Raw genomic sequence first — 21,376 nt, forward strand, 5'->3', positions numbered from 1 at the left:
GGGAAGGCAACGGGCCACGCAACGGAACACCGCGCCGCCCGTAAATAGACATAATGCATGACCTTTAAGCGGGAAGCAACGATTGTTTCATCCCTGAAAATGATATTCACGGGCCGCCAGACTAAAAGGACTCTACGCCGCGCGTGCTTCTCCCTCGTTCCCCATGTCCCCCACCCCATCCACCCGCTCTTCTCCGCGTTCCCTTTCCCGTCTCCTTTTTCCAGCTCTCGCGCGCTGCTCGCTCGCCATGCTATTTTTTAGCAAGAGAAACAGCACCACGGTTTACCCTGAAAATACATCGTGGCCCCGGCATCATGCAATTAAACGTGAGTACGCGGGGCCGGACCCGCGAGAAAGGGCAGATGGAAAAACGTGCAAACAGAGAATGTGGGGGGATGGGGCGAAAAAGAGAGGCAGGGGAAGGACGAAAAGGAGAGGGAGTGTGTGGTACGGACGAGGAAACGTTTGTTTTTTCATCGATGCTCATGGATGATGTTTTACTGATGATTCTAGGGGACGTGGTGATCTTTGGAGAGCGTAGGATGTGATAGTAAGATGAATCTTTGAGACAGATTGTTAGAAATGGAGCTGTGGAACTTAGAAAGGGTTAGCTTTAGTTTAAAATCAGATTTCTTTTATAGATAGGATTTGATTTCAGTGGATTTAGATTAAGGTTCGGTATGAAGAGGTTTGAATGGGTTTAGGTTAGGTTAGAAGTTGAGTCCAAGTAAGGGTCTGAATTAACTTGGATCTAATATGAGGATGAAATGAAGAGTTGAAGTAGGATCTATAATTTGAAAAATGCAGAGTTCAGTTTAGGGTACATCGAGTTTCAAAATAAAGTCAAATATAAAGTCAGTTCAGGTCCAAATCAAGGACCAGAATAAATCTTAAGTAAACGTTGTGCATAGTTCAACGTTGGATGCATAACTGATGCCAATTACGAGCTTGCAATGGAACCAAGTTGATTTTAAAGTCAGCTGCAAATCAATATTCCCCTTCCTCTACTGTGAAATAAAACAGTCTGCCAAATTGAAACCTTATACGTTCTAAGATCCGCAGATCCTAAGATCTTTTTATAAGGCGCAAACTGTTTACGTCAACAATTAAAACAAATTCCATACAACAATTTCCCTTATTTATATAGAAGACGATAAATAATATTACAATAATAAAACATAAGTTATTTAGAGAGTACAATTCAAAGAGAAACAAAGAAGATAAGAATCTCAAGCATGGAGGCCCAGAACTCACGACCTCCATTATAACCAGAGATGCTACCACTGCTACTTATTAGCAGACACCTTCTAATCCTCTTATCACAGTAACATACAAAATTGAAACTCATTTTGTTCGAAAACGAAGGACCATCGTCGAAAGAACCATGAGAATTTCTCATTCGTACATATGTGCTGCAATACGCAAATAGTTTTATTCAAAAACAGATCTTTATGTCTGGCCTCCTTGTAAGAGGTTGGGGTCCAGGTCACGAATCCATTGGCATCGCGGTGGCACGATAAATCAGCGAATTGAATGGTCCTCGACGTCGACGTCGCGGTGACAATGAAGAAATCCGGGGGAAAGGGGATATCCCGAGTATCCGGATTCAAGGCGTTAATCTCCCCGCGGTGTTAACCTCGACGCGGAAACAATCGTGAAACGAGCAGCAACGGCGACGGGGAAATTTGACACGCGCTGGCACGCGTGCACCGCGCGGGGTAATTGTTTCGCCCCCTGACGTGACACCTCGGAGAGTTACATTGAAATTCGCTTGAAAATCACCGCGCGCGCCGCTCGGTCCATAGTTTTCCCGGCCGCGAGTTCCGCGTTAATCCTCGCGCTTTTCGGAACCGGTGCCGGGGGGAAAACGGCGGAGTGCTTTTCAACCGACGGCGTTTATAGAAAATTCAACTCATCGGGGGATCAAAGTCGCCGACAATACGAAGAATTTCGAACTCGGTGATAATAGCGCGGTCGCATCGTGATTTTACATACTGTTCGCCGCGACAATGCGGTTTGCATTATTTCGGTGAATATAATTGCGATCGTTATTCCTCTTGACTGTCGGGATTTTTCGTGGACAGATTTATGTGCCACGGGGATGATTTGATCGGAAAACTCGATGGTAAATAGTAATTGCTTTTAGTTTAATTGAGGGTATTAATAATGTTAAATAGATTGTAAACGTTGATAATGTTGAAAATGCGAGAGTAATTGTGAAAATTAATTATGTATGTTTTATCGTGAAAATCCATCGGAGGAAGTCGGTTATAAATATCGATCGTAGAAATTTTGTTTGGGAAATTAGTAGATAAGGGTTCAGCTGTAAAAAGTAATCAGGAAAGTTCAGTTATAAGGTTCTGTTATATTTACTAGTTTCGTTGTAGAAGTTAATTAAAGTAGATCAATTATAAAAATTAATTATGAAAGTTCCAGTATAGAAATTAATCTGACTAATAATTAGTAGGTATAACTGATAATAATTGATTAAACCAATGAGTAATTTATTATTTGTCGTTGGATTTAGTACCTTTTTCGATGCATATTGAAAAACTAAGCAATTTTGAACATTTTATATATTCTGGTTTAAGATTCAATAATAAATAATTATAGGAGATGGTTACTTTTCTAACTTCGAATTTGTAAGAATAGTATCAGGCCTTGAAAAAGAATATGAATAATTTCAGGCAGTAAATATTTTTTATTCCAATCCAAACGCGATCGGATATTTTCTTGTCCGTCATGTTAGATTGGAATTAAAGGACTGCTTCAAACAGTCCAAAGCACAAAACATATCCTTGAAAATAGTAAACATTCCTTGAAAATAACCAGAGATTTCCTTTAGTAATAATTAATTGTCTTGGGATAATAAAAACATTGTAGTATCAAGTGTGTTTAATTAACCCACAAATTAATTATCGATAAATGAAAATAACAAGAGATTTCTTTGGTAATAATTAATTGCCTTAGGATAATAATAATATTGTAATATCATGTGTCTTCAATTAACCCACAAATTAATGATCGATAACTGAAAATAATAAGAGATTTCTTTTAATAATAATTAATTGCTTACGAATAATAAAAATATTGTAGCATTATGTGTCTTCAATTAACTCACAGAATATTTAATGATAAATGAAAATGACAAGAGAATACTTTGGATAATAATTAACTGTCTTAGGATAATAAAAATATTGTAGCATCATATTTCTTCAATTAATTCACCTATTAGTTAATAATAAATAAAATTTATTGGAGAAAAGTTTCATTTACCTCTGTACCGCGGACGGTTAGACCTCTGCCTCTGGCCAGGACACAACTGTGCCAACGCGAGCAGGAGCACAAGGATCGCGAGGAATCGCCTCGCCGGATGTCCCATTTCACTTTCGAGTACCGTTCACCGGCGTCTCATTTGCCGCGGTCGATTTAGAGCAAGATTCGTACTTTTTCGTTCACGACGTTCACGAGCCTTCGATCCGAGTTCCTCGGGGCGCAGAACGCGAAAGAAGGGTTCCTCGACTGAATTTTACACTGATTAATCGGTGGTTTTCTGCAAATAGGTTCGAGCCTGTGGCGTGGTTCAGTCAAAACGAAGAAAACTGCGGTAGTGTTTCGATGCTAGTTCGACTTTAACCTTTTTACTAAAAATATTTATTCGAATTTTAAATGACAGTTTATGTCGGTACGAAGTCTGTAGTTTATTAAGAACGACTTAAAGGTTTAAATGTTTAACGGACACTAATTAGACGGAGGGGATTGATGGATCGCTGTGACCTATTATGGAGAGACTCCTGTAGAATGAATGTAGAAATCTACGAAGGTACTTCTGTTAAACTACATGTAACAGTGTATAATGATTATTATACAATAAATAATTTCCCGACCAATTTAAAAGACAAACAGGAGGGACTATTATCGAGACACTACAGTTTAGTCAATTTAAACGTTTTCTGATGAATTTTCGTCGACACAGTAACTTATTTCTATAGAAATGAATTTCAATCAGTCCCCATTTAAATAAAACTATCTGATGAACTACTAACGACGCAATAGGTTACATCAAATTCAAAGAGTCTCTAACAGAGTCCAATCAATCTACCAACTCATTTACATAGACAACCCAAAGATCTGCAAATCGTAACCAATTTTCACAATAGCGAAATCAATCCAGTGAACAACTATCGAAGTACTTCAGTATACCAAACCCGGAGCTCCCAAAAAACTCCAATTAATTTAAAAACATATATAGAGCAATCCAAATTCTAATCATCCTCGACAATCGAAAGCTTCCAACGACCAATCACCGAGGCACTACCGTGCCCTATTAACTCCCCAACAGAAAAATGTCCCAAAGAACCAGATCAATCTAAGCGTTCCGCGCCCTTAGTTACAAAACCGAACTCCTCGATTCTTTTCTGACTAATGCAATGAACAACTATCGAAGCACCCCAGCTCAACAAACTCCAATCAACCGAAAGACTCATTTGCATAAGATAATCAAAATTTGAATCGTCCCCAACAATCGAAAGCTCCCAAGGACCAACCACCGGGGCACTGCCGTGCTCTATTAACCCTTTGCACTCGGGAGGAGTGACACTCAGTCACCACTTGGTTTGATACAGTAAAATTATAAAGTTTGATGTTTAACACTATACTTTGTATAACGCGTCACTATGTGAAATGTCAAAGTAAAATAGTTTTGTCCTATAATTTATCGATTAAATTATTTACATTAGTCGCAACAAGCATCGTCTATATCTTATCAAGGAGCGTTGAATATTTCTATTGAAAAACTTTCGAGTGCAAAGGGTTAACACGCCAACAAAAAAACCGCCCGAAGAACAACGTCGACCGAGAGGTCCCGTCCCGTTAGTTACAAAACGGAACTCCTCGGCTCTTTTCCGACCAATCCAATGAACAACTGTCGAAGCACCCCAGCACGACAAACTCCAATCAACCGAAAAACCCATTTGCATAAGACAATCAAAATTCTAATCGTTCCCAACAATCGAAAGCTCCCAAGGACCAACCACCGGGGCACCACCGTGCTCCATTAACACGCCAACAAAAAAAACCGTCCGAAGAACAACGTCGACCGAGGTGTTCCGTCCCGTTAGTTACAAAACGGTATACCGCGGGCGTCTTTAAACCGCCCAGCCTCGTCGACGATTCGGTTTTTGTCTGGCCAGGATTACGAGGAATTGAGGTGAACCAGAGAAACAGGGGGAAAACCGGGCTGAAACGGAAGGCGGCGAGGGCGAGAGGGCAAGGAAATTGTGCAGCGACGGGGCCACAATAGCCGGTGCCGGAGCCGGGCCGCTGTGCTCCGCGACACGCTGTGTTTTTCAATTATTTTTAATTATTTTCTGAAAGCCGCGACCGCGCGTTTGATGCACACACCACGTTCGCCGTCGGGGTTCACCCTCTATCCGCGCGTTTTCCCTCTGTTGCCCGTGGACCAGCCGTTTTTCCGTATCGATCTCTCTTTTCTTCCAAAGAGGCGCGCGTGCACGCTACGCCGGCGTCCAATTTAAATGTCCGACTCCTCTGACCTCCGCCGCCCCCGCCCCCAGTTGTCACACGAGGGTGACCAACAGACAAAGAACCCTCGGGACGAGCCGCGAGGACGAGGAACCAACCACGCTGTCCCCTTTGAATTCTCCGCGGGACGGAAACACTCGACTGTCGGCCGATCATTCGCGCGTTCAGATCTTCTGGTGCGATTCACCGAGGACAGAGCAGTGGTCTCAGATGATCGAAGTCGAGGGGGTTTCCGGTTTTTCATGGAATTCCAAGTTTTCAGAGAGGAAGGTGAAGCATGGAAGTGTACAGAATATGAACAATTGTTAATTTGAGGAAGTTATGGGGGATTGAGTTTTGAGATTTGATTGAGCTCGGAGTTTTGAGATTTGAAACTTGAAGTGCGAGATTTGAGATGTGCGATTTGAAATTCGATACCCTGGGATTTGAGTTTTTGAGGTTTGATACTGGAGACTTGGAGTTTTTGAAGTGGGAACTACAGGTTTTGATATTTGAAATTTTATGGGGTTTTGGAATTGGAATTAGAAATTTCAAGCTTTTATATTGGAAACTTCAAGTTTTGGGATTAGAAATTTCTGGCTTTAATACTCGATATTTGATATTTCAAGTTTCGAAATTGAGAACTTCAAGTTTTAACATTTGAAACTTAATATTTGAAGCTTTTCAAGCTGACATTTTTAGTTTTGAAATTGGAAATTTCAAGTGTTTAAAGTGCAAATTTCAAGTTCTGGAATTAGAAATTTCAAGATTTAATATTTTAAATTTTACACTGGAAGTTTTTTAAGCTAAAAAGTTTCTTAAGCTGAAATTCCAAGTTTTTAAATTGGCAATGTCAAGTTTTGAAGTTTGAAAATACAATGTTCACAGGATGACATATGAAAGCGTGAGCATTCAGTATTTCAAGGGAAAATATTCGAAATTTCAAAGATTGAGCTTCGATATTTCAAACTTACAGTCCCAAAAACCCTACATTTGAATTCCCAAACTCAAATTCGAGAACTATAATCCACATTCAAAAAAGCTAAGGTCCTAAAGCGCATAAGTTGAAATTGTTGTATGAACATAAAGAGCTAAGATCCTAAATCACAATGTTTCGACGGCCATATTTCAAGCAAACATACGATTCCTATTAAACAAGCTCAAACGACTTTCAAATCTAGCATAAACCTAAAACGAATTGCGTGCAACAAATCCCAGGAATACGGATGGAAAACCGTTGTGAGAAAGTGTCCTTATCTATACTGCGTGCGATACAATGTTGAGTAAATATTTCATTGGCCTTAGAATAGAAATGAATTCATATCGCTTCGAGATCCGCGAGTAAATTACAATAGATAACGCAGCTTGAATAGTTCTGGCATTAATTCGATTAGAATTCAAATAACATTGCGTTTGTTACCTTTAGAAATATCCTCTATTTCCATGGATACGTCACAAAGCAAAGAACAACAGGATCTCTCAAACGCACAAAAGAATTTTTGCAATTTCTATTATAATCATGTATCTACCTATTGCAATGCATTTTTATAATTTAATTATATATGCATCTATAATAACTCTTTGTATGAAAATAGTTAGTAAAATTCGAAGATTTTCATTATTTCATTATTTTCATTATTCATTATTTAAATAACAAAGATCAATATACAATTTTCTTCCTTTTTTGCATTCAACTTCAACGTGCAATCCAATGCTCATAGGAAAACTTTTTAACCGTTTAAAAAATTCTTGCTCGTGAAAGGTTAACAAATATCACTGTCACTCATCGCGCGTAAATCAAACAATAAAATAACTATTTCGTTGTTGCCAGTATTTAACCTCCAATAAAAAAGTAAGTATACAATAAATAAAATATTCTTTTGTCTTTTCAAATGATTATTTCGTTTCGTTTATCAGTGATTAAAATTTCGAAATAATTAATAATGAATTCTGAGACAAAACAAAGGGTTAAACAAACGAAGAGTTCTTTGATATGATTGATATGCTCACCCTTTCTAAAATTCTCATATAAAAATTACCTACGCTTTATTTCCATCTCTGTACGTTAACTTTCTAAAAACATTCACTATGATATCCCATCTCGCCAGATATTGAATTAACGTTAAAAATTCTTAAACCGTCTCAACTTCGACACGAGTCACGGAAAATTTTATTCGAAAATTTGATTTCAAAACTTTATTAGAAAACTTTATTAGAAAATTGTATCAGAAAATTCATTTGAAATAATTTAATCACAAACTTTCTTAGTAAAGTTCGTTACAAAATTCTCTTCGAACATTTTATTAGTAAATTCGTATTAAAGAGTTCTCTCCAAAAGTTCTATTCATAAAAATTTTATTTAAATATTATATTCAAAAATTCTGTGAAAAAATTTTATTCGAAAATTTCATTAGGAGAATTTTATTTTTAAACAATTTTACTCGAAAATTTTATTCAATTATTCTCTTCAATAATTCTACTCGTGGATTCGCTCCAAACATTTCATTAGGAAATTCTATTAAACAATTTTCTCGAGAAATTCCATTCGTATAAATGCATTTCGAAAATTTACTTAACATATTATACTCGAAAACTCCGTCCGAAAATCCTATTCCAAAACATACTACAAAAACCTCACTAATAAATTGAATTAAACAATTCTCCCCAGAAACTCGTAAAAATCCAATTCGCAAATTGACTCAACAAATTATACTCGAGAACTCCCTTCAACAATTCTGTTCCAAGCTGTACTCAGAAAATTGTACAGAAACATCCAAAGATTCCATCTTAAAATTCAGTTCTAAAATTCGGTGGCTCGAGTCACGTGCGTCCCGCGGCGCGGCGCGTTCTCCACGTTCTGGATCGCGAAGATTCCCGAAATCACTGGCAGGTTCTCACTGACGCACACCACAGGCTTCGAAAAACTGGCCGAAAAATTGGCCGAGAACTGGAAACTGTTCGAAGATCCAAGTGGATCAGGTGGGAAAAATCGATCTATAGGGTGGAACGCGATTGAAAGCCTCGAATCCTCTGTGTCCACCGTACCTGAACAGGAATCGCAGAATGGAAACGATCCGGAAAACGGCGCGGGCACCGGGCACACAGAGCTCCAAGTAGGTACCACCGCGTTGCCTGAGCCTGACAGACTGGCAATCTAGTAGTCACCATGAACCGAACGAAGAACGGGCCACCCCACCTCCGCTGTCAACAAGGGAAGCGTGGGAGGAGGCACTAAGCTGCTTTAGATTTTTTTTCCTCCCCGACTACGTCGACGCCGAGACCGCCGCTACGCGACCCACCTTCCGCATCGCGCTTTTCCGTTCAACTGCGCCCGCGATCTCGGATTTTCGACCCCGCGCAGTCAAATTCGCGGTGCTAAGGGGAGCGAATGTTTGAGAAACTAACGCCGAAATTTCGGGATTTGATAAATTTCAAGATTCTAGTATTTTTTTTCTTTATTTTTGCTTGTTCTTTTGGTGTAACGATTGAATGTTTGAGAAACTAACGCCGAAATTTCGGGATTTGATAAATTTCAAGATTCTAGTATTTTTTTTCTTTATTTTGGCTTGTTCTTTTGGTGTAACGATTGAATGTTTGAGAAACTAACGCCAAAATTTCAATTTGACAAATTTCAAGATTCTAATATTTTTTTTCTTTATTTTGGGTTGTTCTTTTGGTGTAACGATTGAATGTTTGAGAGAATAACGCTGAAGTTTCAATTGAGATTTGACAGATTTCAGAATTTACTTTTCTTTCACTTTGTGTTGTTGATTTGAGGTAACGATCAAACATTTGAGAGAATAATTCGGTTTTCGTTAAGATTTGAAAGATATCAATCGGGATTTGAAAAATTTTTTAATTTTATTACTGTTCTTTTAGTTTGTGCTGTTGGTTTGGTGTAATAATTCGTGTTCAGGAAATAATCCTTCTTTAGACTATGACTAACTCTTTGCGAATTTCGAATTTTTAATAATTCCTTCTATAGAAAGATGGATTATTAGATATTTATTAGAAATATTATTGGAAATATTATTTGCAGTTTTTGGCTTTTGATAGTAAAACTTAGGAGAAGCTATTACAGTGACCACCCCTTTCATCTGTTTCTCTTCTGCGAACTGTTTTTCTTTTCCTTTTGCTTTTTTGAGTTCGATAATTCGTTTGTAATTTTTGGTATGAGAGGTTTAGCAATTGTTGCGATCATTTTATTGTTTGAAATTGTTGCATATTTTCATTTTTGTTTATTTGAACTAGGAATTGATTATTGAGAAACGATGATTTTTATATGATTTTACTGGGATTTGGAAAATTTGTTCATTTTTTAAACGATGTACTGATTTTGATACGATTTTTTTCGAGTTTAGTAAATTATATATTCCTTTCTCTGGAAGTTCCCAATGTTATTTTCTTTATTTTAATCTCACATTGAAGTCCACTTAAATCACAATCAAAAAAAGTATTCTATCTACAATTTGCAAGTTAAAAATTTAACACTTTTACTTTAAATGTAAAAGTCTAACCTCTCAGTAAATAACTTCGGTAACAACTCTCCATTTTATTATATTTCATAAATTTAAAAGAAACTATTCTACAAAATCATCATTTTGTATAACTGATTACACTCAGGGTAATTGAAAAATATAAAAACATTAATTCCCTTGAAACATCATATCAACTCTCCAATTTATTATGTTTCATGAATTAAATAAAGAACTATCCCACAAAATGCTCATTTTGCATAACTAACCACACTCAGGGTAATTGAAAAATATAGAAACATTAATTCCCTTGAAACATCATATCAACTCTCCAATTTATTATGTTTCATGAATTAAAAAAAGAACTATCCCACAAAATGCTCATTTTGCATAACTAACCACACTCAGGGTAATTAAGAAATACAGAAACATTGATTCCCTTGGAATAGTTGACTGTCTCTAATCAGTCTTCACCGTTAATCTTCAAATTACTCATCATGAAGCTGTCCTAAGTCCTTGATGACTTTTGAGTAGGATTGTACGATTCGTTCGCAGCGATCCAGGGGATTACGCGCGAGTTCTCGAAACGCAACAGGCGTTCACCGGTCTGGAAGCGGCGGGAAGGATTTGTGGACACACGGCCGGCGCCAGGGTTCGAAGGATTTGTTCTCCGATTGGCCAACTACCACGGGGATACTAAATCGTCACTCGAAACACACGAATAAACGAGAAGGAGGAGGATCATCTGTAATTTACAGAATGTCTGAGAGCTAGTAGCACTTGTAATATTTATGTTTAATCATGAGGTACACATGATTAGCGAGTCATGTTTAATGAGCAATACTTCGTAAGTAATACTTCTTGGAAAATGCAAGAAGTGAGATCATCAGAGTCAGAGGTCTGTAAAAGTATCTGAGTTGGACGAAGACACTTAATGTAATACTTTCAATGTAATTACATTTGATCTTGGTTGATATAGGAACTACTTTGTGACTGGTTTAGGTGATATTTGAATCTAGAGTATTTGTGGTTGGGATAGATTGGAATACGATACTGTCTGTGTGGTTTAGCATGGCTGTATCTTGTGTGAGTTAGGCTTAGTCTGATTAGGAAGGAATAAATTGAGTGTCATATGATTAGATAGTATCTAATACTCATTCAAAGTTAGATCTGAATGAAGTTGCTTTAAATAATGCCCGAACCAAGCTTTTGAAGTTGGGACTGGACTGGGTTAGTTTTGGACTAAACTAATTCTAGACAAAGTTGCTTTTATACTAACACTAACTCAGTCCAAACTGAAGTTAAATCTGAATTAAGTTCTGAACCAACTCAGATCTGATCCAAATCATTCTCGACTAGGCCCAAGGTTACTAAAATTTAGATCTATCGGTACATTAATCAAAAGTCGTTAAGATCATTCATTCAAAAAACTTCTTGGACCTATCATATATTCTACTTTAAACCTATCAGTAACAATTGGTCTGGTCGATCACAGCCATAAACTAATTCCGTACCATTTTCTTATAAGCATTAGCTCAAACCAGCTTTATATCTCCAGCAAAATTCTATTACAAGCAAAGTAAATACAAAATTCCCATTAACCAGTTAACCATCTAAACAATAGCAACGATCATCCCCTAAAGCTTTCCAAATCCTACATCAACTAGACGTATATCCCCCTCTAACAAGCTTGTCCAAACAGACTAAACCCCAAGACAAGGGTCAACGAAGAACCACCTACCCTCAAACCAACAAGAACTTCCATCAAACTATACTCAACCACAAAAGCAACAGAACAAATCAGTGAAAACAAGTCACCTAACTCTCGATTCAATAAAAATTCCCAACGAACCACGTCCGTTTCTCAAACTAAAGCCACCCTTAACTGAAAAACCACTCAAACATCGTCAAACAACAATCTCCAACCGCGTTCCCCCTCGAATCAATCGATCAACAAGCAATCAGCAATGACTCACAGTGGCAAGAGAATCAACCGACGAAAATAATCGCGTACCAGTCAGTGGTATCTGAACGACGTCGATGGAGGGAAATCCGGAGGAGGGTGAACTCGCGAGTGGTATCAAATCGTATCGGATTCTGATCGGATCAGCGAGCCGAGCGGTCGACCGAACCGCGTTGTTCCGGCCGAGTAACTGTCGAGAGGAGCGTGGAAGGTGTTACAGGTACCGCGGCTCTCCGCGCCGTAATGGGAATATCAGGCGCCGCGACGTCAGGCGTTTGCCGCGCCGCGTCCCGCTCGGGAATCCTCGGCGATCCTCGTGCGTCATCGCGAATCAACCCCCACTCCACCCCCTGAACGATGCTGCCGGTGTGGTGGCAGAGTCGGCCGAACACCGGCAGGAAAATTGAAAACCCTTCGATTATTCCGAGTAGCCGAAGGGTTTTATCGCAGTCTAAAAACAAGATTCTACAGGGTTCAGGAGGGAATAGTAAAGAGATCGCTTTACAGGTGCTGGGATGTACGGGGGTGGTTTTATTGATGTTTCTTTTCTTTGGATTGAGTTTTCTGGGGGATGGATACTTGGGGGTGTTTTCTAGCGCTTCTTTGGTTTGGGGACTTGTTTGAACGGTGAGATTTTGGGAGTGATTTTTGGTACTGTTTTCGGTTTGAGGATTTTTTGAGGGAAGCTTTTGCTTAGGGTGGTTCAATTTTGGTTTGATCGTAGTGTAAATTCTGCAGTGGATTCCAACCCTCTCGTGATCTGAAGTTTCATGAAAACAAGATGCTACGGGGTTTAGGGTGGAATAGTGAAGGGATCGCTTTACAGGTGATGGAGTGTTCGGGGGTGGTTTTATTGGAATCTTTTTTAGATTGAGAATTCTTTTTGTGGGGTGGATTCTTGGGGATGTTTTTTGGTATTGTTTTTTGGTCTGCGGATCTTTTGAAAGAGGTTTTCGCTTAGGGGTGGTTTAAGTTTGGTTTTATCGCAGTGTAATTTTTCCAGTGGATTCCAACCCCCTCGTGATCTACAATTTTCATGAAAACAAGATTTTACGGGGTTTAAGATGGAATAGTGAAGGGGTCGCTTTAGCTGCTGGGATATACGGGGTGGCTTTATTCATGTTGTTTTTTTCTTTGAATTGGGGATTCTTTTGAGGGGTGCATTTTTGGGGTTAATGGAAGTGTAGATGTTTTGGCTGAAGGATAATTTAGAATGATGTTTACTGTTATTTAGATGTTTGTGGGTATTATATGGAAAATTTTGAATTTTCTTGGTGGCAAATGCGTTGGGGATGATTGACATGATTTAAATGTTATAGGATTTATTCTACTCTTAAGAAATTATTTTTAAAAATTACTTTGCATTACTAATGCTACTTTTGTCAAATTTGTGCATTTTCATTGGAAAAGTAAAGTTAGATTTCAGAGTGGTTAAAAGAGGGTTGAATATTTTCAAGATTCCTGAATATGTAAGACGATTCAGTAATCATTTACATTTTGGTGGTAGTTTTTGGAAATGATTAGTATTAATAGAATGTATAAAAAGTTATAATACATTTAGATGTTTAAAACATTATTAGATTTCCAACAGAATTGTTCACTTTTATTGAAATGTCAATTGAATATTTCATAGAGCTGAATTGGAGAAATTGAACATTTAGATGTTTAAAACATTATTAGATTTCCAACAGAATTATTCACTTTTATTGAAATGACAATTGAATATTTCATAGAGCTGAATTGAAGAAATTGAACATTTAGGAATACTTCAATAGAATGGCGAAGTTTGAGAGATTCGTGACGTGGCTTCAATACTCCAAAATTTATTCTACACTAAATCCTTTAAATACCATTCAATATTACTAACATCGACCTTATTTCATTTCAAACATACAGATAAAGAAGGGGTATATAAACTTGCCCTAATTTAGAACATTATTCACTATTATTAATAACCATTTACATAATTCATTTGTCGTTCCTAAAAGAAGAACCTTTAGTACACCATTATTATGGACAATCGAACTATCCTTTGGACAAAATAAAAACTGTAAGCTGTAAACAAACTATACACATAAAAATATAAATAATAATTAACAGCTATAAACACGTATACAAATACAAATTCAACTTCCGAATCATCCAATCCAACCCAAATCTCCAAAACTCATATTCGAAAAAACCCTCCGAAGCATCCCCCAACAGCAGCAAATTCAAAACCATCCAACCGCCTTCGTTAATTCCGAAATCCACGAATTCCCCAACAAGAACACATGAATCCAATGAAAGCCAACATTATCATCGGAGTCTTACCAATTTACCAGCGCCAGTCGCGGAACGATCGACCATCAAAAAACGCGTCCCGTGTCGCAGGAATTCGAGACGGCTGCATATCACGGGGGCGAAATCTTTTCAATATACCTGCCCCCGAACTCCCCGCAATTTCGAGGGAAACCCGGCCCGAAGAATCGTCTGCGAGCAATCGTAAACCGCCGTGCGCCGAGGGGGTGTGCGCGGGGACATAAGAGCGTAGGATTGAGGTAGTGTGCTGCGAGGAGGGTGGAAGGGCGGCTGGGAGAGTGCTTTCACGTTCGACCGGGCGGATTATAAAACTTTAAATAAAATAAGTTCAGAATCGCGGTTCGTGCTCGGATATGACGGCTGTGCCAGGCCAGGCCGTGGAAAAAGCTGTTGCACGTCGTGCGCCGGGTGGCAGATTGGGGCGAAAGGGGCGGGCGGGGTGTATGTTTATTCAAACCTGTCTTATATCACATTTTCATACTAATGGACTTCTTCGGGAGTTGGACAACGGTGTAAGCCGTGTTAAACACGGTCGCCTCGAATTATCTTTTCTTTGTGGGGATTAGCCGAAAGTTTCTGGTACGACGAGACGAGTTGAAGGAAAAACCGATCGAATTTAAATGACCGATTAGCGTCCGTGGGATTGAAATGATTCGAGGAGTTGGTCTTGGTTTGTTTCTTGAAACGTTTGGTGGACTTGTCTTCGGAGGACTGTTATCAACACTAGAACTACCGAGCATTTAATACGATTAATGTGCAATTCCTATAAAAATTGTAACAATAGATTATTTTCAGTTTCTTCGGACATTCATTATAGTACTCTAGTGAAAATATTTATTTTCAGAATCATTTCGAATATTCAATGCTTCGGAGATATCAATAATTGCTAAACAAAAACATCGAAACCAGTCGTTTTGACTGGTACGGTAGTTCTAGTGTTAACCGTTTGCGCTTCGAATTTCTTTTGGATTTTGTTCTTAATAACTACTATTAAGTTATCTTATATTAAGTTATATTAACTGTTTGAGTGCCACGGTCTTTCCAAAAACCCGGTCGAAAAATGCCAGACGGCGTGATTGCGCTTCTTTCGTTTCAGCTCAGAAACTGAATGACAGTTTCCTATTTTCAGTTTAAAAATTCTAAGTATTACGATCGTTCTATTTTTCCATTTCTAAGCACGCAATGACAAAAATGAAGGTTGATAGTTAGTGTTGTTGATTGTTTATGGAGTTGGTGAAAATATAATATTAAATGATTTGATTGGATTACATAATGATTGTTCATTTAGCTGAACGTCACTGTATTTGGTAGAGTTATTTGTAATGTAGAAATGTTTTCACATAATCATTGTTTAATTGGGCGAAATATGTATTCGATTTAGTTGGGTCACCGGTGACCCTCATGGCATTCAACGTGTTCAGGTGAATGAGGATTGTTTTTGTTTTATTCTTATTAATGTGTGAATGTTTATTGGCAATTAAGTAATGATGAATAGATTAATGTGAATATTTTCTAATATGAAGTTGCCATTCTTCTTTTATTTTACAACTTTATTGTCAAACTCTTTGCCAATGATATAGACCATTAATGACGAAAATTTAGTCTGATTGCCTGGGTATAACATTTAAAGAATCTTGTACCTGTAGAGATTAGATACCCTAAGTGTCATTCTTCATGATCAGTTCAATTCCAAGTTTTAAAAGGAGAAAATTATTTTTGTTCCTTCAACCCTTAAGAATTAAATGCATGCAATTAAAAAAAAAACTCAATCTACATGGAATTTAGTATAAGAGTATAAGTAATTTCAATTAAATTTGGTGGGTTAAAAAATATCCCGCCATGCATTAACTGTCAAAAAACAAATTGGCACAATTTTAAACCCATCTAACCCCAATAGGTTAATGGTCTATACTGCTATAATTTTATGATGCAAATGTTTATATTATTGTACGTATTTGTATCAATCATTGTTTTTTAGAGAAAACTTTTTTTCTTGTATATACAATATGTGTGTAATAATTTTAAGTATATCTTATTTTAGAAGTGAATCTTAAGGGGCGAATTATTAATCTTGACCAGTGTTCGGAATATTTAACAAATTTATAGGTCATAAAATCCTTTCAACTTTCTTCTACGGGTACTCTGAGAAAAGACAAATGCAGTGTTTCGTATTCATTTCGAGAAAGGGGATAAAAATAAAGACGTTATTTTAAACAGTAGACTAGAAGAGTCTCCGTTCGATATACTTCTTTTAGAATACTTTTGTGGGCGTCCCAATTGCTATTTATAGTTTTAAATGGATGCGACTGACCTGTGACATATTTAAATATCCTAAAACGTTTTTAAAACTACCAATACTTTTATCCCCAATCATCTTCCTCGCAAAACGCACACAAACACAAACAACCATCAACTACACCTAAAACCTACTAAACAGTTCAAAAATCCACTATAAAATCAACACAAAGTAACACAAAACCAGTGAAGAACACAAGGACCACCAATAGTCACATAAAACAAACTTCCCACCAAATCCCACCCCATCTCAACAAAAATCCCACCCCCGTCCCAATATCCAAATCAAAAACCAAACTCCATAGTCTCTCTGATTCCTCCCTCGACCACGCCCTACTAACAAAGTCTCAACAACCATCCCCTAAAAAAATCCCACGGAAAGTTCCGCGCCTCAAACAAAAAAGCAAAGAAGAGAAGACCTAAAGAGGAAAACCTGACCACAGAGAACAGATCACAAATTTATCTTCGGCGAACGTGTCGCAATTACGATCCATCTGTTCCAGATTTACGATACCGCGAGCAATCCGTTCACCCTGGCCAGTGTTCGAGGGCAAGGGGGTTGAAGAGGAAAGCCAGGGGGTGAGGGTTGCAAGCCGCGGGACCACTGTTTCATCAGTGACGCTTTTTAGAATTCATTTTCGGGTTTAAGCTTCATTTCTCCGGTTGGAATTAAGCCGGTGTCGTTGGCTAGGGGTTGCGAGGGGGTGGCAAGGGTGTGGGTGTTGGCTCGTTGCAGGGGACAAACGGCAGATTGGTAGGCGTTACCGTTGCCCCGCTGCCACACTTAAGGGGTTCCCAGGATAACGAACGAACTCACCCCCTCCCACAACCTCCACCCCCTGCGAGGTCGTCTTTGTGTGTAGGGGGTGCATCAACGCGGATATATTCCGCGCAACGCGCCGGGTACGGTTCGGGCCCGGTTATTCCGCGGGAACAATTCGCCCAGCTTTTTTGTAATTTACGAGGATACGAACGCGACCGACGGGATTACGAGCCAGCCCCCTTTTCGCGTGCCCCTTGCCCGCCTACGGGACGTCGCGTCTGCGCGGAGAGATGGCTTAATCTGGGAACGGAAGATGCGTGAACGCGGTTTTCCGGTTTTGTGGGATTTTTGCTTTCGGGCTGAGGGCTTGTTTTCATGGGTTAGCCTGAAACTTGGGGTGGAACGGTGTTAGGGGATGGATTTCGGGGGTGGTATGAGAACTCTTATATTTGGTTTCTCTTTTTATTTGGAGGGTGGATGATGTTTGTTGTAATTGTGTGGATGGTGTTGGTTTGTTGGTTTGTTGGAAGTTATTTTTAATTATATTGGGTACAATTGATTTAGTTGAATAATTGAATTATGATGCGTGGGAATGTGGAATGTGTATGGATTATTAGAATTTTTCAGTTTTGTGTTTCGAGAATGGGAGCTGATTCGTTGAATTTGAGTTTTTATTTCAATTTTAATATAAAAGGTGCTTTGGTATTGGATTTGTTTAATTCCTCCTTTTGAAAGTAAAATTTAATCGCTGACGTTTGGATTTTTATTTTGATTCTAATGTGAAGAGCAACGGTTTGGTAGTGCAATATTTTAATTTCGCATTTTAAAAGTAGCATTCAATTATTTATATTAATGTATAATTTTATAAATGTTAACTATTGGAGTATATTAACTCACAGGTAGCTTACTTCTTTGTTTGTCTGTAGTTTGACTGCTTAAATTACCATTGCGGTTGTAAACGACGATCAATTTCAGTTTATAGACCCCATGATATTTGCAAAAGGGTTGCGGAGAATGCAGAAGGGGCTGAAAAATAGTCAGCACAATATTCGGGGTGAACGCCGAAATAGAAATGTATATCGGGGTCTTGTGGCGTTGGGAGTTCATCATGTCAGAGATAATGTGAAGATATATTCAAAGGGTTGTTTATTATTCTAGTTGACACAGGGGTGAATTCTTTTGAAATATTAAGATCTTAATCAAGGAATGTATACTCGATGTACCTGTTATATTATTCAAAAATTTTCTAATATTTTTACACCTTTACCAAGTAGTAGGATCAATGGAAAAAGATATCCGGAAAGTATTTTTTTCCTAGCAAATTGTTATATGTGTTATTAACGGCCTGTGGAATTCTAGCCATTTGTAGTTTAGGCAAATTTTCGAAAAATAATATAGAAGTTATAATGAAACTGAATATAATCGTATAAAGATACAGAGACATAGACATATAGAGATATAGAGATATAGAGATATAGAGATATAGAGATATAAAGATATAGAGATATAAATATATAGACATATAGAGATATAGAGATATAGAAATATTGAAATAATGAAATAATGAAATAATGAAATAATGAAATAATGAAATAATGAAATAATGAAATATAGAAATATAGAAATATAGAAATATAGAAATATAGAAATATAGAAATATAGAAATATAGAAATATAGAAATATAGAAATATAGAAATATAGAAATATAGAAATATAGAAATATAGAAATATAGAAATATAGAAATATAGAAATATAGAAATATAGAAATATAGAAATATAGAAATATAGAAATATAGAAATATAGAAATATAGAAATATAGAAATATAGAAATATAGAAATATAGAAATATAGAAATATAGAAATATAGAAATATAGAAATATAGAAGTATAGAAATATAGAAATACAGAAATATGGAAAATGGAAATACAGAGATATATAAGTACAGATAATATAAAAATTACAATAAAATACGATACAATATCATTAAATCTGCTAAAACCATTTATAAATTTGAAAAATTATATACTTTGCAATATTACATAATGCTTTTCAACATTTTCATTAAGATATATAGGGTTAGTCGCAAGTGCATCGATTGTAGCGAACACTTTAAACACTTGAGAAAATAAAAATTATTTTCTGAATATCTCAGTAATAATTCGTTTTCCGTCCTACATAGAATAACTATTTTTTATGCAGAATACTTACTTAGAAAATTTACTGAACAGCCGCAAGCTAATTACCATTTACAATATATTAATTTTCTTCCAGTCACAACAGAAACTTTCCTAAAATCTGACTCCAGTTATTTTCCAAACACAAATACTTTCCTCCCTTACATTTCACCCCCTTGATACAAAGTGTAACGATGAAGAGAAGATCACCCTCGCGGCGGGGGTTGCTGTTTGATATCCTTACCCGGTGTCTAGGTGATCGTGGCCATCCGAGCCATTATCTGCGGCGTTAATTATTTACGAAACGGGCGCAAGGCGCACGGGCTTCATCCGCGGGAACTTACGGCGGCAGTAGGCCGGTTCGCCGATGAAATTTCATGGGGTCTTACCCGCGACCAATCGAGAATTATTCAACGCCGCGATACTACCACCGAGTAATCTAAAAATACCTTGCAACATTCTACAATCAAACGTTTTAATCGACAGAAAAATATTTCTCCTAAAACAGATGACTTCTATAAAACCTATTACAATAAACAACCACACAAATCCAATTGTAATAATTGTACAAAAATAAAAAAAATATAGCACACCGTATCAAGAAAGTTTAATTTTTATGTCAACTTAAAGTATAATTACGTAATTATCAATTTAGCATTATACAACCTAACTAATTCTAACCTTAAACAATAAATAATAAATAAATAATAAGTCAATAATATTTGAAAATAAAGTTAAGACGTCGCTTGATGGTTATTAATAGAAAAAAAAAGAAGATCAAATTCACCTGTTTCTCAGTAGAGCACTGTTAAAACGATTTATTAATAAAGTCCTCGAGCAAAAATTTCAGTTGCACGTGGATTAGGTAAAAAGTCACGCGACGAAAGTCCGCAGAACGATTGAAGGGTATGGGCGGGGGGTTGTGTTTCCGGGGCGGGTCGCGAGTCGCGACACATTTGCATGCGCTTACTTTGTCAATAGAAAATATTTTCCCGCGTGGAAAGAGCGGGAGGGGAATAAATCTTCCAACCACAGGGTTGCTATACAAATAGCATCGAATGTAACGATTCTAAACCATCGAACCGTGACACGAGGAACAAAAAAGCAGCCGGCGACTGCCGGCGAAGAAAAATCGGTGCACGCGGTTGCTCGGTTCGTTTTCGGGGGAAAAATTAGGGGCAACCTGTAAGCCACGAGGTTTCGTGCTCGAATTTCAGGCGCTCTGCGTCGTCCCGCTGATATTTATTCCCGGCTAAACGGGTACCATATTGCGGGGCAACGTTTAACTAACGTTTGCACACTGGGTGGCCAGTAGAAAAACATTTGCATAAGCGATCAAGTTGGTAATTTCAATCTGACAGCGTTAAATCAAATCGATACCTCCTCATTTGCAATAGAACATTGACTAGGAAGTTTAATAATCAGTTCGAAATGATTCAATAATGAAAGAATCCTAATTGTGCTACAACCAGCGTTGCAGACAACGCTGAAGACAATAAATTAGCTCCTAATGTCCATATTTTCAATTACTAATACAAGAAGCAAAGTAAACAAGGAAACCCACAGAAAATTCTAGAATATTAACTAAAATAAATTCTAAAAGATAATTAAATCACTGTAGCTCCAAAGTGTCTACAATTTTGAGGTTAGGACTCTTTGAATGAACAGAACGATTCGTGTTTAGACACCCAGTACGCGGACCAAGAGGACGCACCTGAATAATGTCCCGGGACATGGGGGTTGACGTTTGTCGTGGCGGTGCCTAGCGTGCTGCCACCGACTACCCTAACGTAACTCAACCCTCCCCCCGTTCACTCTTTCGAAGTTAGGCTTCCGCGACCCCTTGGCCCGCCAAGACTCATAATTGTCCCCCGTCCG

At 37.7% G+C, this 21,376-nt stretch overlaps 1 protein-coding gene across 34 annotated transcripts in view; it reads right to left on the minus strand.

Moving 5' to 3' along the window:
- Positions 1-21,376, minus strand: part of trol (terribly reduced optic lobes) — a 210,148-nt gene that overhangs the window by 101,155 nt on the left and 87,617 nt on the right. For 2 of the 34 annotated variants that reach the window (XM_031974287.2, XM_031974286.2), the window contains exons 1-3: positions 11,975-12,163; positions 8,569-8,724; positions 3,277-3,522 (exon numbers count right to left, since the gene is read on the minus strand). The exons of 29 other annotated variants lie outside the window; for them this stretch is intronic. In XM_031974287.2, coding sequence (XP_031830147.2) covers positions 3,277-3,382 — 106 coding nt within the window. In that variant the 5' untranslated portion in view covers positions 3,383-3,522; positions 8,569-8,724; positions 11,975-12,163. Of the gene's footprint in view, positions 1-3,276; positions 3,645-8,568; positions 8,725-11,974; positions 12,165-21,376 lie in introns of those variants that run through there. 3 more of the 34 variants (XM_031974284.2, XM_076374548.1, XM_031974285.2) reach the window with 3 other exon arrangements.

This window comes from Nomia melanderi, chromosome 2 (assembly GCF_051020985.1).
Source record: "Nomia melanderi isolate GNS246 chromosome 2, iyNomMela1, whole genome shotgun sequence".
NCBI classification, from domain to species: Eukaryota; Metazoa; Arthropoda; class Insecta; order Hymenoptera; family Halictidae; genus Nomia; species Nomia melanderi.